At 41.0% G+C, this 15,701-nt stretch overlaps 1 protein-coding gene across 4 annotated transcripts in view; it reads left to right on the forward strand.

Moving 5' to 3' along the window:
- LOC127433703 (potassium channel subfamily T member 1-like) overlaps positions 1-15,701 on the forward strand; it is a 94,100-nt gene that overhangs the window by 43,131 nt on the left and 35,268 nt on the right. For all 4 annotated transcript variants that reach the window (XM_051685832.1, XM_051685841.1, XM_051685850.1 and 1 more), the window contains exons 5-12: positions 1,973-2,078; positions 6,366-6,458; positions 7,007-7,055; positions 7,206-7,265; positions 7,674-7,748; positions 8,275-8,358; positions 11,553-11,647; positions 15,376-15,556. In XM_051685832.1, the coding sequence (XP_051541792.1) occupies positions 1,973-2,078; positions 6,366-6,458; positions 7,007-7,055; positions 7,206-7,265; positions 7,674-7,748; positions 8,275-8,358; positions 11,553-11,647; positions 15,376-15,556 (743 nt within the window). The remainder of the gene's footprint in view (positions 1-1,972; positions 2,079-6,365; positions 6,459-7,006; positions 7,056-7,205; positions 7,266-7,673; positions 7,749-8,274; positions 8,359-11,552; positions 11,648-15,375; positions 15,557-15,701) is intronic.

Here is a 15,701-nt window from a genome sequence, read left to right on the forward strand (position 1 = left end):
TAGCCCAGTCATGGCCTCTTATCCCCTTTTTTTTCCTCTCCCCAAAAAAAAGGGAATTAACCGACTGGGGCCACCAGGTCTAGTCGGGGAGGTGTCCCTCCCAAGGGGAAGACACCGCGGAGAAATATGTCACATGGTCTTGCCGAGATTTGTCGGAAGTATGCCATGTGGAGAAGTCCCATGGTAGGTCCTACCCTACAGGGGAGGAGTTACTACAAGCATGGTGACTGGAGCAGAGGGGCCTCTGCCAAAGGAAGACGCAGTTTACCAACAGGGAAACTAATAAGTGGAATATATACGTCGCATGGGGATACCTACAGGGAACCACCACATGCAGAGCACCTACCCCAGTACAGGGCTTAGTTAGCACGTGTACTGAGCCGGCAGCGAGTTTCTCCGCAAACTCATCTGCCACAGGGCTCGAGGAAATCAACCAGGGAACACAGTTTGTGAACACTACTGGGAGTCAACGGCGCACGTCTTCAGCTCAGGGGAGGTGAAAGGCGCTACATGCAAGCGATACACCCAGCCAGCTGTCCCGGACTTACCTGCTTGTGTGTGCCACTACACAGAATGAAACCGGTTCCACCTGGAGATTGTAGAACCTTGCAAAGGTGTTGGGTGTTGCCCAGCCCGCTGCTCTGCAAATGTCTGTTAGAGAGGCCCAGGAGGCCTTGACCAGGGGGCGGCACGTCCTGGATGTGATATGCCATAGTTATGGCGTCAGTGAGCCAGTGGGCGATCCTCTGCTTGGAGACAGCGCTTCCTTTCTGCTGTCCACCAAAGCAGACAAAGAGCTGCTCAGAGACTCTAAAGCTCTGCATGCGATCCAAATAGATGCGTAAAGCGCGCACCAGTCACAGCAACATCAGGGCTGGGTCTGCCTCCTCCTGGGGCAGTGCTTGCAGGTTCACCACCTGGTCCCTAAAAGGGGTCGTGGGAACCTTGGGCACATAGCCCGGTCGAACTCACCGTGAGACGAGCCGGCGGACTCATCCGGAAGCCCAATCGGGGCAAACGAGCATGCTAGGGAATGGGAGGTCCATGGGGGGATACCCGGTGGAGGTGGTCCCATTGGGGTCCCCAAATTGTCCCCAGTTCTAGCCGCGCTGGCCTCATTCTCGTAGGTAGAAGGACCGAGGCTGGGAGCCGCTGGGGTGGCTTGCTTTCTTACGAAAGCAAGCCGCGACCGCAAGTTGCTATGGTCATGTTCTTGCAATAAGTACATGATCCATCCACGAACGCTGTCTCCATGTGGATCGTGGAAGTTGAGAGATAACGACCACAACCAGGAATAACACACAAACGGAAAGGCATCATTAAAAAGATGCGTCTTTAAAAAGACGTTCTGTGTGTGCCGCTCTTTTAGAGAAATATACTCTTTTAGAAAAATATACTCTCTTTTTTCTGCCGAAGCGCCTAGGGGCATTCTCTGCAGAGCACCAGTGCAGAGGAGGGAGAAGCCACTGAAATGCGCCGTCAGATCCAGCAGAGGTGAATGAACATCGTCAGCTCAGTGAACATCGACCGTTCGGCTCCGAAGAGAAAATCTGAATGAGTGGTTGCATACCAGCTCCTTTTATGTCCAGGGGAGTGGTATGCAAATACTACTCGCCAATTTTCATTGGCCTTCTATCAAAGACCTCCCAAGAGTGACCCCTAGTGTCACTACATCGACACAACGTCGAGTGAATGACAGATAGGGAACCATCATTATATACACAAACAACAGTCAACATTTTTATGGATTTTAATTTCACTATATGTGTGCATAAAAAAGACCTACAAATCTTTGTTGTGTGCATCACATGCTAAATCACCATAACAGCAAGGGTGACTTTGCAGCTTGTTTGAGGGTATTTATGATAGAAAGTTGGCTGGCTTGCTAGAACTGAATTTATCTATTATTTTCCTGGTGTGTTTTATGTGTAACTTTGGTATGACCTCCCTTTCATAATTTACTATATTGTAGGCCTCAGAATACGCCTCTTCAACCTCTCCTTGAAATTGTTAACATGCCTCCTCTACATAATCAGAGTCTCGTTGGATGACCCAACTAACCAAGACGCATGTGTACGGTGAGTAAACGGGATGAACTGTATTTTTTTTTTCCTTCAGTTTATTTAGACTTTGAGTGAACATTAGTCATTCAATTACCGATTTTATATCTGAAGTCTGCCTGTACATCCCTGCTATGCAAATGCCCCATACATGTAATTATTTATTTATTTAAAGTCTGGAATTTTTCCTGTTTCTTGAAAGCTTTAGCAAATTAGATGTACAGTGTATCTACAGTACCTGTAACTAACTTAATTTGTGAACAGTTCACTGAAACTGAAGTAAGATACAAACATAAATTTTCAGACATATATATTGTGAACATTAAAGTGCTCGTTCAGAGTTATACATTCATCAAAAAGTGCCTTTTTCTCCCAGTCACTTGCCTGAGAGTACACACTTTCTCTCTCTCTCTCTCTCTCTCTCTGCCTCACACACGCAGGGGGGGAGTGAGGGAGAAGAGCAAAGCTGGTTAAAATTAAATGGATTTACTAGGTTTAAATGGCAAACAAACACGTAATTTCTGACATGTATCCATGTATGACTTCAGAGACCACTTCAATATGAAAACAGGCAAATCACGGGCATTTAAGGTGATTTAAAAACATCGGTCTGACTTTTTAAGGACCCCTGAGGGAAAGGACATGTTGTCACCTTAAAACAAGCAGATATTACTGCTTTTCCTACTTACATTACAAATTGTGGACAGTTTTGCCATGTCCCTTGGTGATCATTGTGCTATATTGATAAGCTGCACATCTGGGCAGTTGAATGCTCTGACATCGCGATCTGCGAATAGCTTCTCCCTCGTAACGACATTATCCATAACAAGCAACTTTTTCAGATTAACATTTTTATTGGTTGATTCTCAAACATAACACAGATCAAAGCAAAATATACAGTCACAGACTCAACCAATATCCCCCTTAACCCCCATTAATTCAGATAAGATACTGGACTCTTATCTATCTAGAAGGAATCCAATAGAAACGATGCAAAATCTTAAACTGAATAAGGCATACCCTTGCATCCCTAGACATATTTTTTAAAACAATTTTAAATTCTTTCCCACTCCCCATCCTCCAATACCAAGTTCAAATCTCTTTCCCATAACCTCTTAAGAGCTGTTAAGGCCCCATCATCAAGACCCTGAATCAACGAGGAATAATACTGAAGCTTCCAAAGGCTGTGAGCACCATACAAAGAGTGTCTGCAGCTTTAGGGGGATGCGTACTACCACCAAAATTAGTACAAAGTAAATGGCGCAACTGTAAATACCTGAAAAATTGAGACCTAGAAAATCCAAATTGCTGTGTTATATTTTTAAATGATCTCAAATCTCCATTTTCATAAAGGTCACCAAGTGTAGCAACACCCCTCTCCATCCATTCTTTCCAGCAAAAGGGGGACTTGTTAATACATAATTTGGGGTTCAGCCATATGCTTGAGGAAACATTTAGGTAAGTATCAAAATTGAACATGGGATGCATTTTTACTTCTCTAGGCAGTTTAATAGAAAGACTTTGCAATGGTGAAATTGGGGCAAGGATCGCTTGTATAATTTTGTACCAGGGAGGGGCGCTCTCAGGTGGAAGAGACCAGTGGGCCAAGTGACTAAGTTTAAAAGAATAGTAATAAAAAATTTTTTTGGGGGAGGCCTAAACCTCCTTTGTCAATTGGTCTATGTAACTTACTGAAATGAAACCGAGGTAATTTACTATTCCAAATAAAAAAAAAACATAGATATTTTATCAAATTTGTTCAAATAAGAAAGAGGAACTTCTAGAGGGCGAGACTGTAGTAAATAATTGAATTTGGGGATACAATTCATTTTTATAACATAAACCTTGAGACCTTCCCTGCCATAGAAAAATGTAGTGAAGCCCACCTATCAAAATCACACGAGAACTTTTTCATTAATGGTTCAAAATTAACTAACTATATCTCTCAAATTTGCTGTAAATAAAATGCCTAAATCCCTAATGCCTTGTTTGGGCCATTGAAAGGCGCAAGCTTGGAAAGCTGTGGTAGAGCAGTACGCTGTCAGAGCAAGAGCTTCCGATTTAGAACAATTCACCCTGTATCCTGAAAATTTAGAGAAAGAATTAATAATTCTGTGGAGGCTAGGCATAGATCTACTAGGGTCGGAGACATATAATAATGTATCATCTGCGTAGAGTAAACGTTTATGCACCACACCACCTGTTACAATACCTGGAAAATCATCCTCTTTTCTTATTGTGGCTGCTTATGGTTTCAGGGCAAGACAGAACAATAAAGGGGAGAGAGGACAGCCTTGCCGGGTTCCCCTACCAAGTGAAAACAATCTGAAATCCATTAGTTTGCACTGCCGCTCACAGATGTTTATAGAGTAGCTTAATCCACCCAATAAAAGAGTTCTCAAACCCGTAAATTTCCAAAATCTTAAAAAGATAGTCCCATTCCACCCTATCAAACGCCTTCTCGGTGTCAAGTGGGATGGCAGCAATCTACTGACCAAATAATATTTATAAAACATCTAATATTATCAGAAGAACTATGACCACGAATAAACCACACTTCATCTATATGTATAACAGAGTAATTATTCTGCTTAATCGATTAGCCAGAATTTTAGACAATATTTAGCATCGAACTAAAATTGGACGATAACTTTTACATTCATTTGGGTCTTTATCTTTTTTAAGAATGAGGCTGATCAGGGCTTGCATCATGGGTCATAACAATCAAATTAAACATTAAACATGATTTTCACTAGAGGGCAAAATGTGATTGTCGTATCTGCAGGTCAGAGACTATGAAACGGGGGTGTAATCAGCTGTCAGTCATTGATGGTCTATGACAGTTTGGGCACACCAAGATGGCCGCTCAAATACTTCTGGTGGCTTCACCTTCTGCTGGCAGTTTATCGTTGCATCAGCAATACAGTTCTATATATGTATCAGTGATATATGCTGTATGTATCAGACTTACATCTTTGGTCATTGTATCTAGACTGATCTCACTAGAAATTGGTGACAAGAGATCGAATTTTTTTTTTTTGGAAATCGGTTTATTTATTCTGAATTTCTGAAAAGCACCCCAGTGGCCAAAACTGGAACTACAGTTTAATGCATGTGCACCTTTGTGCGACACACTGCGCAGTCATAAACATTCGGAACCAACATGCCGACTTCCAGTGAGATCATGTTTTTGCATCCTGTCTCACTGTTTTTCTCAGTCAGAATTGTTTCTAAGAATTGTTTTGTTTTTTATTAAAATTGTAATGCACTTTTAGTTTTAGGCTAGTTTGTGCTTTTTGCAATTGTAAATTTTTTTTTTTAACGAAAAAAATCTATCCACTATTTTTCGTATTCAAAAGGTATTTTCACCTGGGTAATGCCACAAAATTACATTGTAACAAGTCACAAAATGAAATTTTTTATTTTAGCACGTGTGTGTATAATTATTACTGCGCTTCAATCTGTGTGAAATCATTTAAATTTCAAGTCACACAATGATTGTGTTTTTATTATCGATCACTGCTGTCAACCAGAACAAAACACATTACCGCAACTCTTTGAGCATATCTCAAATTGCTTGAGAGCGGCTCTCAGGATGAACCCAGAGAGTCTAAGGTGACACTTAAGGAAACAGTCATAAGAAGAGTGTGAAGTGTCCATTAGAGTTGCTCTCAAACAGCCAAAAAAACATTCAGGGACATTGGAGCATTGAGTGTGTGTGTGTGTGTGTGTGTGTGTGTGTGTGTGTGTGGGCAGGTTAAAGTGGTTTACGAGGACTTTTTTTTAGGTTATAAACTGGTAATTACAAGGGTATTATTCTATAAATATGGTTTATGAGGACATTTCTAGTGTCTCCATTATTCAAATCGCTTAAAAAACATACTAAATGATGTTTTACTGAAAATGTATAAATGCAGAAAGTTTTTTGTGAGGGTTTGGTTTAGGGTTAGGGTTAGGGGATAGAATCTATAGTTCGTACAGTATAAAAATCATTATGTCTATGGAGAGTCCTCATAATGATAGCTGCACCAACCTGTTTGTGTGTGTGTGTGTGTGTGTGTGTGTGTGTGTGTGTGTGTGTGTGTGTGTGTGTGTAACAGCGAGACAGAGAAAGAGCAATGTGTGCTGGTGTGGAAGCGTGCTGGGAGAGGAGATGCTGCCCTACTAGCAGTAATCAAAAGATATAGGCTATCTCATGCTGTCGTTTATGTCAGAGCCAGCAGGCATGTTTTTTCAGCTTTTCAACCCTCATGCCTTTCTCTTTTATTGCTGTTATGTACTAATTGCTTGTTATTATGATTATAGGAAACACTGCACAAACATCACAGATGCCCTTTGCAGCAAATCCTGTGCCAACTACACAACAAACCTGACTGCAGAACCCTCACAAATAAACTGGTGAGACGCAAGGAGATTTAACCTCTCTGAGTTACCTGTTGAACTTTGATACTGACCGATCACAGATCTAACTTATGCATTAGTGTTCACTCATTAAAATGTTTGATCTTGAATATTGTTTTAAAGACCCCATGAAATGGGGGTCTTTTTTCTTCCTGTTTACTGTATTTCCTATTGAAATAGGAGGTTTGGAGTGGGACTTATCAAAGGGCTTTCCCTTTTTTAAAATAGCCAATAGCCTTGATTTAACAGCAAGGGACCATGATTTGCTACTTTTCAGAAGAAGGTAATTTTAGGAGGAGGGGCATTTTCGTTCTAGAGGCCATTTGACTGGACAAAAATGTGTGTATGCCTCTGAGTGCAAGATGATGTCATCAATATAAATGTTTTCCTGGAAGAGAAAGTTTTGTTTTCTGTGAAATTTGTGTTTGTACAATAGATGACCACAAAGCTAAGAGACAACAAGCCAATTTCAGATTAAATTTGTCTTTAACTTGGTTATTTTTTATGTACTTTCTTGCGTGTTTCTTGTGCTGTGTTTTTTGAAGGGAGTTAATATTCTGGGTGAATAGGAGAGTCCCTTTATGGGCGATACAGGTACATATGCTATCACTGTTCACGTTTCTTAATGGCTACAAATTAAGCTTCTCACTCTGACAGGATTTAAACATATTTTATGAAATTGCATTATACTGCTATTAATCGGTCAAATTATGATCATGTGTACTGTATTTCCCTGCACTGCAGGTGACAGTGGCCTTAATTAGCTTCTTGCAAGCAATGCTCCTGGTATATCTTAGCTACAAGGTAAGATTATTGTCATTATTATTCTGCCCTTGTGAGCATTTGAGCATTTCAGTTGTTTGGGGGTGTCCCTTTGCATTAATATCACCTAGAAAATAACCTTACATATTATGTCTTTTGGAGATACAAGTTGTTGAATTTTATTGTAATCAAAAGCAGCTTCCCAATTTGCATACGGTAAAGTATGTATTTTGCTGGTGATGGTAAAGAACATACTTTTGAGTGAATAGTAACACAAGTACGCCAGTACTGGCACGTACTACTAAGCCATAAAATTGTGACTAGATACCATAGAGTCCCTTTTCATATACTTTTTGTGCTTGCATGGAACCATGAGAATCTACCTAAATTCAATACCTTGTTTGGGTTTATTTTCATTTATTTATTTTTTGGTTTTATTTTTTGATTTAGGGGAACATTTGGGAGCAGATTTTCCAAATCTCCTTCATTATTGAGATGATCAATACAGTGCCATTCATTATTACAGTAAGTGATCATAATATCTGTTGGATACAGAAGCACATATGCATTTGTGTCACCACGCAGCAGTTGTTCATTATTCATCACTGATAGTAATTGTTGCATATTGTTGCAATTGATTGTAATTATTTGAGTGGCCACTGACATGTGAAAGCCGATTGTGAGATGGAATTATTTAGTAACAATTAGTCAAGCAACAAATAGCAATTTTTCAATCAGCAATCAGTTTACGTGGAAACAAATTAGAGGGCGTTTAATTCCTTTTGTCAATGGCTTCACAAATGCAAAAGTTATGGAGGTGGTGCACAAAGCTAGACAAAGTTTTCTGTTACACGTGTTTATAAATGCTGTCATTACTTTTAACTAGGGAATTTTAGTGTTTGTAATAGATCATTTTTTACCTTGCTGCTTATATGAAGAATACATGTTTCTTCAAAAGTTTAACAGTTTTCACAGAGCTGATTTATAATATACAGTACAGTAGATACAATCATCCAGTATCATCCAGTCTGAATACAATGTTTCTTTACAGATATTCTGGCCTCCACTGAGGAACATATTTGTTCCTGTGTTCCTTAACTGTTGGCTTGCAAAATCAGCACTTGAGAACATGATTGTAAGTAGCCTGTAAAATGCATTCCAGATTTATTTAGCTTATGATAAATAGTCTTTGTTGAATATCTATGAGAATAACATGAGTGTTGTTTGATGAAAGCACATTTTTGGGGAGCTGTACATTTTTATTTACTTCATTGTGCATTTAACACAAATGAGAATTACTCAACAATGAGCAGAAAATGAGAGTGTGCTTCTCATTTGTGTCTCTGCATGTTGATATCAGACAAGATCCATGAAGTTTTCGCACTTGTTTGTATCCGCTTTTTCAAATTTTCCAATTGGACATTTTTTCCTTTTAAAGCCGCCAGTAACCGGCAAAGTTTAAACTGTTGTTTTAGCACAACGGTTCATTGACAGGTGAGGGGAAGCGCTTTGATGCTGCCAGGACACATACATGATGTATTAAGAGATTTCACCTCAAATGTGATGTGGTCACTTGCGTTTTTGAACAAATTCGTATGCGGTTTTTATGATCCCATCACAAAACGTTTTAGACCCCTTTTAGACCTGTATTTAGCGCTGACCATATGTGACCAGATCACCCGAAACGCATCTTAATTTCAGGTGTAAACAGGGTCTAGGAGTACACTAGCATATACAGTAGGTGACCTCAAAGCTTACACACATGGACTAAAAGCAACAAAATTATAAATTAGATTTCATGGGGTCTTTAAGATTTTTTTATGTATCACCTATTGCACCTAAAATATACTTTCCTAGATAATTATTTAGAAACAGATGAAAGAAAGTTAAAATGAAGACTGATCCCTTGGGCACAGCACTCTAGTTAATATGTATCTCACATGCAGCTGAGCAGTACAATTATTGATGAGTAATCACCATATTTACCATAAGGTTAGAATAATAAATTAATTAGTTATTTAAGTGCAGAGTACTAGATCTTAATTTTAGAATGAATTGAAGATAATGAAGGTTATTAAGTTCTCTTTATTGCAGGCAATTAAATCTTTTGTTCAGAAATGGCCTTTTTACAGTTACCACACATTGCATTGTACTGTCATGTGTATTTTGTTGATTCATGTCTTTTATTTTGAAAAGTTTAGTTCCTGTTTCCCTTGTCATGTGATTTCTGTTTTCCCTCCATTTTCATGTGTCATGTTTTCATTGGTTTATTGTTTAATTATCTTGTTATCAGTTCTGTCTGTTCATTGGTTCTTGTTCTCCCATGTCTTGTATTTAAGCCCTCATGTTTGCCATTGTCCATTGTCAAGTATTGAATGTGAATGTGTATGTTTATAGTCAAGCCATGTTTATAGTCAAGTCATAGTCAAGTTCATGTTTATGTTTTATGTTTCACGTTTGTAGTTAGGGATTATTGGTTATATGTAAATAAACTGCACTTGGGTTCTCTACACTTTGTCATCGTCTTCGTCATTGCCATTGCCAGCAGCCAACTACATTACAGAATACTTGACCGACTATGAACCCAGCAGTTAAGCTCATACGGCTACATCAGGGGAATCGTCCCCTGGAGGAGTATGTAGAGGACTTTTGCGCTCTGGCCAGCCAGGTGAACTTTAATGAGGTCGCCCTCAAAGACATTTTTTGCTTTGGTCTGAATGAATCCATTTCTTTCTTGATGCCTGGCGGTCGCAGTTCCCTCAGCCTGGCTCAATATATCGACCTCACCCTACAGATCATTGGTTCCACGTTCACTGTGGGGGAGGCGGATGCCGAGCCAGAGTTCCACGACATGGCCGCCGCTGAGCCTGAGTTCCACGACATGGCCGCCGCTGAGCCTGAGTTCCACGACATGGCCGCCAAACCAGAGTTCCTAATCATGGTCGCTGAGGTAGCGCTATCTTTTGCTCCATGCCACGTCACAGCAACACCTCAGCCTGCTCCATGCCACATTGCAGCCACACCTGAGCAGTTGGACCTGGAGATGGTTCCCACCCTTATACCCACCCTTAGTTCTCCTGAGCAGGCAAGGGGAACTTTCGGCCCTCCGACCCCACCTGGACCCTCCGAGCCCTGGACTTCGCCTTGGCCTGTCGGTCCCTCGACATTGCCTCAGCTCTGCGTTCCCTCGGCTCCACTACGGTCCTTCATCCTGTCGGCTTTGCGGGGATCCCTCGTCCCTCCGGCTCCTCCTTGGTCTGTCGGTCACCTGGCTCCGCCTTGGCTCTCCGATCCTCTGGCTGCGCCTCGTCCCGCCGATCTATCAGCTCCACCGGGGACCTCCTTCCCTACGGCTCCACCTTGGTCCTCAGTCCCACCAGCTCCACCTCAGTCTTCCGATTCCCCCAGCTCTGCCTTGCTCCTCCGAGCCTCCAGCACCTCCTTGGTCCTCCCTGCCATCGGCTCCACCCTAGCCCTTCGACTCTTCGGCTACTCTCCGGGCACCAAGTTCCATGGCTCCGCCCCTCGAGCCTCTCACGGCTCTGCCTTCCATGGCTCCGCCCCTCGAGCCTCTCACGGCTCTGCCTTCCATGGCTCCGCCCCTCGAGCCTCTCACGGCTCTGCCTTCCATGGCTCCGCCCCTCGAGCCTCTCACGGCTCTGCCTTCCATGTCTCCGCCCCTCGAGCCTCTCGGCTCCACCCCCCACGGACTCTGCCCTGGTCCCATGTCCCTCGCCCTTTCTCGCCACGCCACGCCCCACGCCTCAAGACACCTCCCCCCCCCTTTAAATTTATGTTATGTTTTACGTGTTTTGTTTGTGTTGGGGCGTCGGGAGCCGCCCCTTAGTGGGGGGGATATGTCATGTGTATTTTGTTGATTCATGTCTTTTATTTTGAAAAGTTTGTTTCCTGTTTCCTTTGTCATGTGATTTCCTGTTTTCCCTCCATGTTCATGTGTCATGTTTTCATTGGTTTATTGTTTAATTAGCTTGTTATCAGTTCTGTCTGTTCATTGGTTCTTGTTCTCCCATGTCTTGTATTTAAGCCCTCATGTTTGCCATTGTCCATTGTCAAGTATTGAATGTGACTGTGTATGTGCATAGTCAAGCCATGTTTAGTCAAGTCATAGTCAAGTTCATGTTTGTTTCACGTATGTAGTTAGGGTTTATTGGTTATCACGTTTGTAAATAAACTGCACTTGGGTTCTCTACACTTTGTCATTGTCTTCGTCATTGCCATTGCCAGCAGCCAACTACATTACATGTACTTGTCTTTTCATATTCACAGACATAAGATCTATATCTCTCACTTATTTCTGTTCCCTTCTAGAATGATCTCCATCGTGCCATTCAGCGCACACACTCTGCCATGTTCAACCAGGTCCTCATTCTGATCTGTACTTTGCTCTGTCTGGTCTTCACTGGGTAAGCCCTTTGATCTCTTGTCCTCCTAACTAGGTTTTACCAGCCTGTATTTAATACAGCAAATCCAACTGTCAGTCAGCTGAATTAACCATTAATTAGTCTATATTAATATTTGATACCCTTTCACTAAAATAGGGACATGTATGAATATGATCTAAATGCTGATTTGTATTTTTATTATTTACTAGCAGTACACATGAAATAATAATTAGGGCTGTGAATCAATTAAAATCGATTAAAATCGCACATTTTTCTGTGATTAATCACTGTTAAATTATGGTACATGATACAGTTCAACAAACATTAAAATAAATCATCATAAATATATTTACTTTATACTTTGTCTCAAAGATCTTTAAAGAAATTGGTTAGTCATTTATTTAAATGATTTAAATATGTATATGTTAAAATTTACATGTTGGTTTATTTATTTATTTTTGCGGATAGAGTTAATTAGACAGAATTAGCAGCGTGCTTGTATCTCTCACCCGCTTGCAGGTGAAGTCTTCATTCTCCATACAGTAAATCCGCTCCCGTGTTTATTATGTCCGGGAAATGCATTGCACATAATGAATTAGTGTGAACTTCCACACAGTCAGTTTCTGTGTCGAGGATGTGCAACTGAATCAAGCTTGTACCTCCTGAAAATTTATAAATGCCAATCAATGTTAGCCACAGAAAGTGGGGAAAAACACTGGTGAAGTTTCGCCAATGTACAAAAGTGCCTGGGTTTGTTCCTGGCAGGCAGCAGATGCCCTAACCCCACCCCCATCCTAATCATAACCTGTAAGGCTGAGTAGCCAGCCAGGAACAACTCCAGACACTTTTCTCCTATCACGAGAAGTTTCAGGAAGTAAAAAAAATAGATACTGCATTAATTGTGTTAATGTTTTGTTACGCATTAAACCTAAAAATTAATAGCAGAAATTAACGCATTGTGTGTGTGTGTGTGTGTGTGGGGGGTGGGGGGGGGGGGTAGCGATGAGGGACGGCTTGGGGAGAATGATCGCAATCAGCTGGGAGAGGGATAAGGTGGAGCCAGAGCTGCAGTTCAAGAGAGAGAGAAATGCACGAAGCCTGTCTGTGTGTGGGTCTTTGTTTATACGTAGCTGGCTGAAAAGCAGTGTGTGTTTTTTTTGTTATGCACTGAAAAGTGTTTATTAAATGTCTGACATGGATTGTTCACCTGGTCCCCGCTTCCTCCTTTCCACATTGAGAACCTGATTTGCCACATTGGTGCCGAAACCCGGGACGGGAGGAAGACGCGCCGTCAAGGAGTCCTCGCTGCTGACTGAGGATTGCGACGCCGAGGGAGTGCTCGATCCAGTGGCGTTGGAGCACTGCTTCAACCAGCAACTGAAAGGGATGCCAATGCCACTGCCCGGCGTCACGGATGGAAGTAGTACAGCGGGCTGAGGACCGTCTGGCGGCATGTATAGGGACCGGCGAGGTTTTTTTTTCCTCTCTCTCTCCCTCCCTCTCCTCTCTCTATATCTCTCGTTCTCTCTCTTCCCTCTCCTCCCCCTCGTCCTATTCCCAGGAGGTGGGGAAAACCATCCGGCAGCGGGACAGGCCGAAAGGGCAATATTTCCCCTCCAGAAATGGGGGGGGAGTAAGTCAGGCCGGATGGCTCCCTGGCCAAGGGTGGGTTTGCCCAGGGCACCATACAAGCTAGAACCACCACTGCATGCACCAAAACAGATGATTAGGCATAGAGACGGTAGAAGCATTTTAAATTTGCCAATTCAGAATATTTTGCCTTTACAAAAGTATTTTATGTAACAAGTTTATATATTTTGTCCATCATAACATTGTTCTAACAAACACTAGTCCGCTGTCAAACGCAACTCCTCACATGCCCACAAAATGTTTCATCACACATGTAGTAAAACATTCAGTCAATGAACCGAATAATTAAGACATTGCAAAGAGGGTTGCAAATATCAGAAATATCCACAGTCGCTAACGTTAATTAATGAATATAATATAACAGGTGTACTGTTTTACTCACAGACTAAAAGCTGTTTATTTGTGCACAGCATAGTTACAGATGTTTTGAACAGATGTGGCTTACTTGTCACGTTTCTCTCATGAAACAAACCGAATATGAGAAACTTTTACACACGATTACTTAAAGCAAATTCTCCCATTTAAAACAAGGCCAAAAACACCATGATGTTACAATGTGTAGATTCTGAGGTACTGTAATCTTCACAGAGCGCGTTTGACATCTGAGCCGCTAAAGGGAAGTCTGGCGGCTCCTCCCAGGTCCTAGTGCCTGCAGGATCCAACCTCTGTTAGTGCGACTTATTTAGAGATGCGACAAATCTACAAATTGGAAAAGACGCAAATTTGTTAGTTTTTCATTACCCAAATAGCGCTCTTGTCACCTGTGACCTTATTATACAGTGTACCTATGTTACTTGCATTTTTTGCATAGCCGAATTTCAAACATTACGAGTAAACACGCTACTTAGACAGACAGAAAACATTGACAAGCTCTTGAAAAGGAAAACTTTCAATGATGATTATGTGGGATAGTGGGATAGTGGTGTGCCGTGGGAATTTTTTTTAATCGTAAAAAGTGTGCCATGGCAGAAAAAAGGTTGGGAAACACTTGTTTAGACCCATAAAGATGTCTTTATATTCCTTCAGACTCGAGTTGTACAAATGCAGGTATGCCAAGACGTTGCTAAGAAGTTCTATGAATGAAAGGATTGCTAAAAGCTAAAATACCTGAACATATAATCTTTAATGAAGCCATTATAAAGTGTCCAAATAATTTTTTCTTAATTTTAAACCATATACAGGTATGTTTTGTTTTATAATTTATAACTTAAGTTTCTTTTTGTTAAATGTTCTGATGGCGGGGCCGGGTCGTGATTCCACACACCCGGCTCCTAATAAGGCTGATTAAGCCTGAGAGGGATAAGGCCGACCGGAGACGGCAGTGCAACAGAGAGAGGGTTATGGACAGCTGTCCGACACCTGTGTGTGTTTTTGTCTTTTTAATAAAAGTTTGTTATTAAACTATTATTTATATTGTCAAGCCAGTTCTCGCCTCCTCCTTTCCATTTACCTTGTTACAGTGTGCTTATGTTATCTTTCTTTCAATAAATGCAAATTGTTTGATGTTTTGTTCTCAAATGCAAAGGAATTCATGCATTTTTAAGTTCAGCTTAGGCATCCAAATAATTTTGGGGGCTACTGTATATTTGTTTGATAATTTTTCTTACAATAACTTAAGTAACAGGGTTAATGGTTGAGCTTGACTGAATGTAGTCAACACTAAAATTGGTGTGGAAATAGAGAAAATGGAAAGAGAGTACTTGTCTTCCTGCAATGCTGTATAAAGAGTCTAAATGATGTCACTTGATGTATGTCATCCTTTTAAGGAATGTTTCGTTTTTTTGGTAATTAAAATAAGTTAATAATGAAACATATTTATAAATTAAATGCAATAACCATTTTAAACAAGCAGTAAAGACACTAGATAAGTTTAAAACTAGATACATTTAATGTTAATTTTATACATAATAAATACATTTACATAGTCTACTTCTTTCTCCAAGAACAGGGGTTTTGAGCCTTTTAAAAAGTAAAGGGACTCCCGTTGAACCCTATTTGTGGAAAGAACCTTTAAAATGGAACTATAAAAGATATCATGATGCTAAAACACTGTATATTTCCAAAATTGTTTCCTGAAGTTCTTTTTTAATTCTCCTTAGGGCTTGTGGAATTCAGCACCTCGAGCGGGCAGGGAAGAGTCTCTCCCTGTTTGACTCTTTGTATTTCTGCATCGTGACCTTCTCGACTGTTGGTTATGGAGACGTCACACCCAGAATCTGGCCTTCTCAGCTACTGGTGGTCATCATGATCTGTGTGGCACTGGTGGTGCTGCCATTACAGGTGTCAATTAACACAGTCAGACAAACAAAGAGCACAATCAGTAGCTTCAATATATGTAGATCCAATCTTGTTAAACACTTATTTTCACATTTCATTTTCAAATGATTAAACCAGGAATTAATGGAAAATACCAAAGTTCAGCCAT

Source organism: Myxocyprinus asiaticus, chromosome 4 (genome assembly GCF_019703515.2).
Source record: "Myxocyprinus asiaticus isolate MX2 ecotype Aquarium Trade chromosome 4, UBuf_Myxa_2, whole genome shotgun sequence".
Taxonomy (NCBI): domain Eukaryota; kingdom Metazoa; phylum Chordata; class Actinopteri; order Cypriniformes; family Catostomidae; genus Myxocyprinus; species Myxocyprinus asiaticus.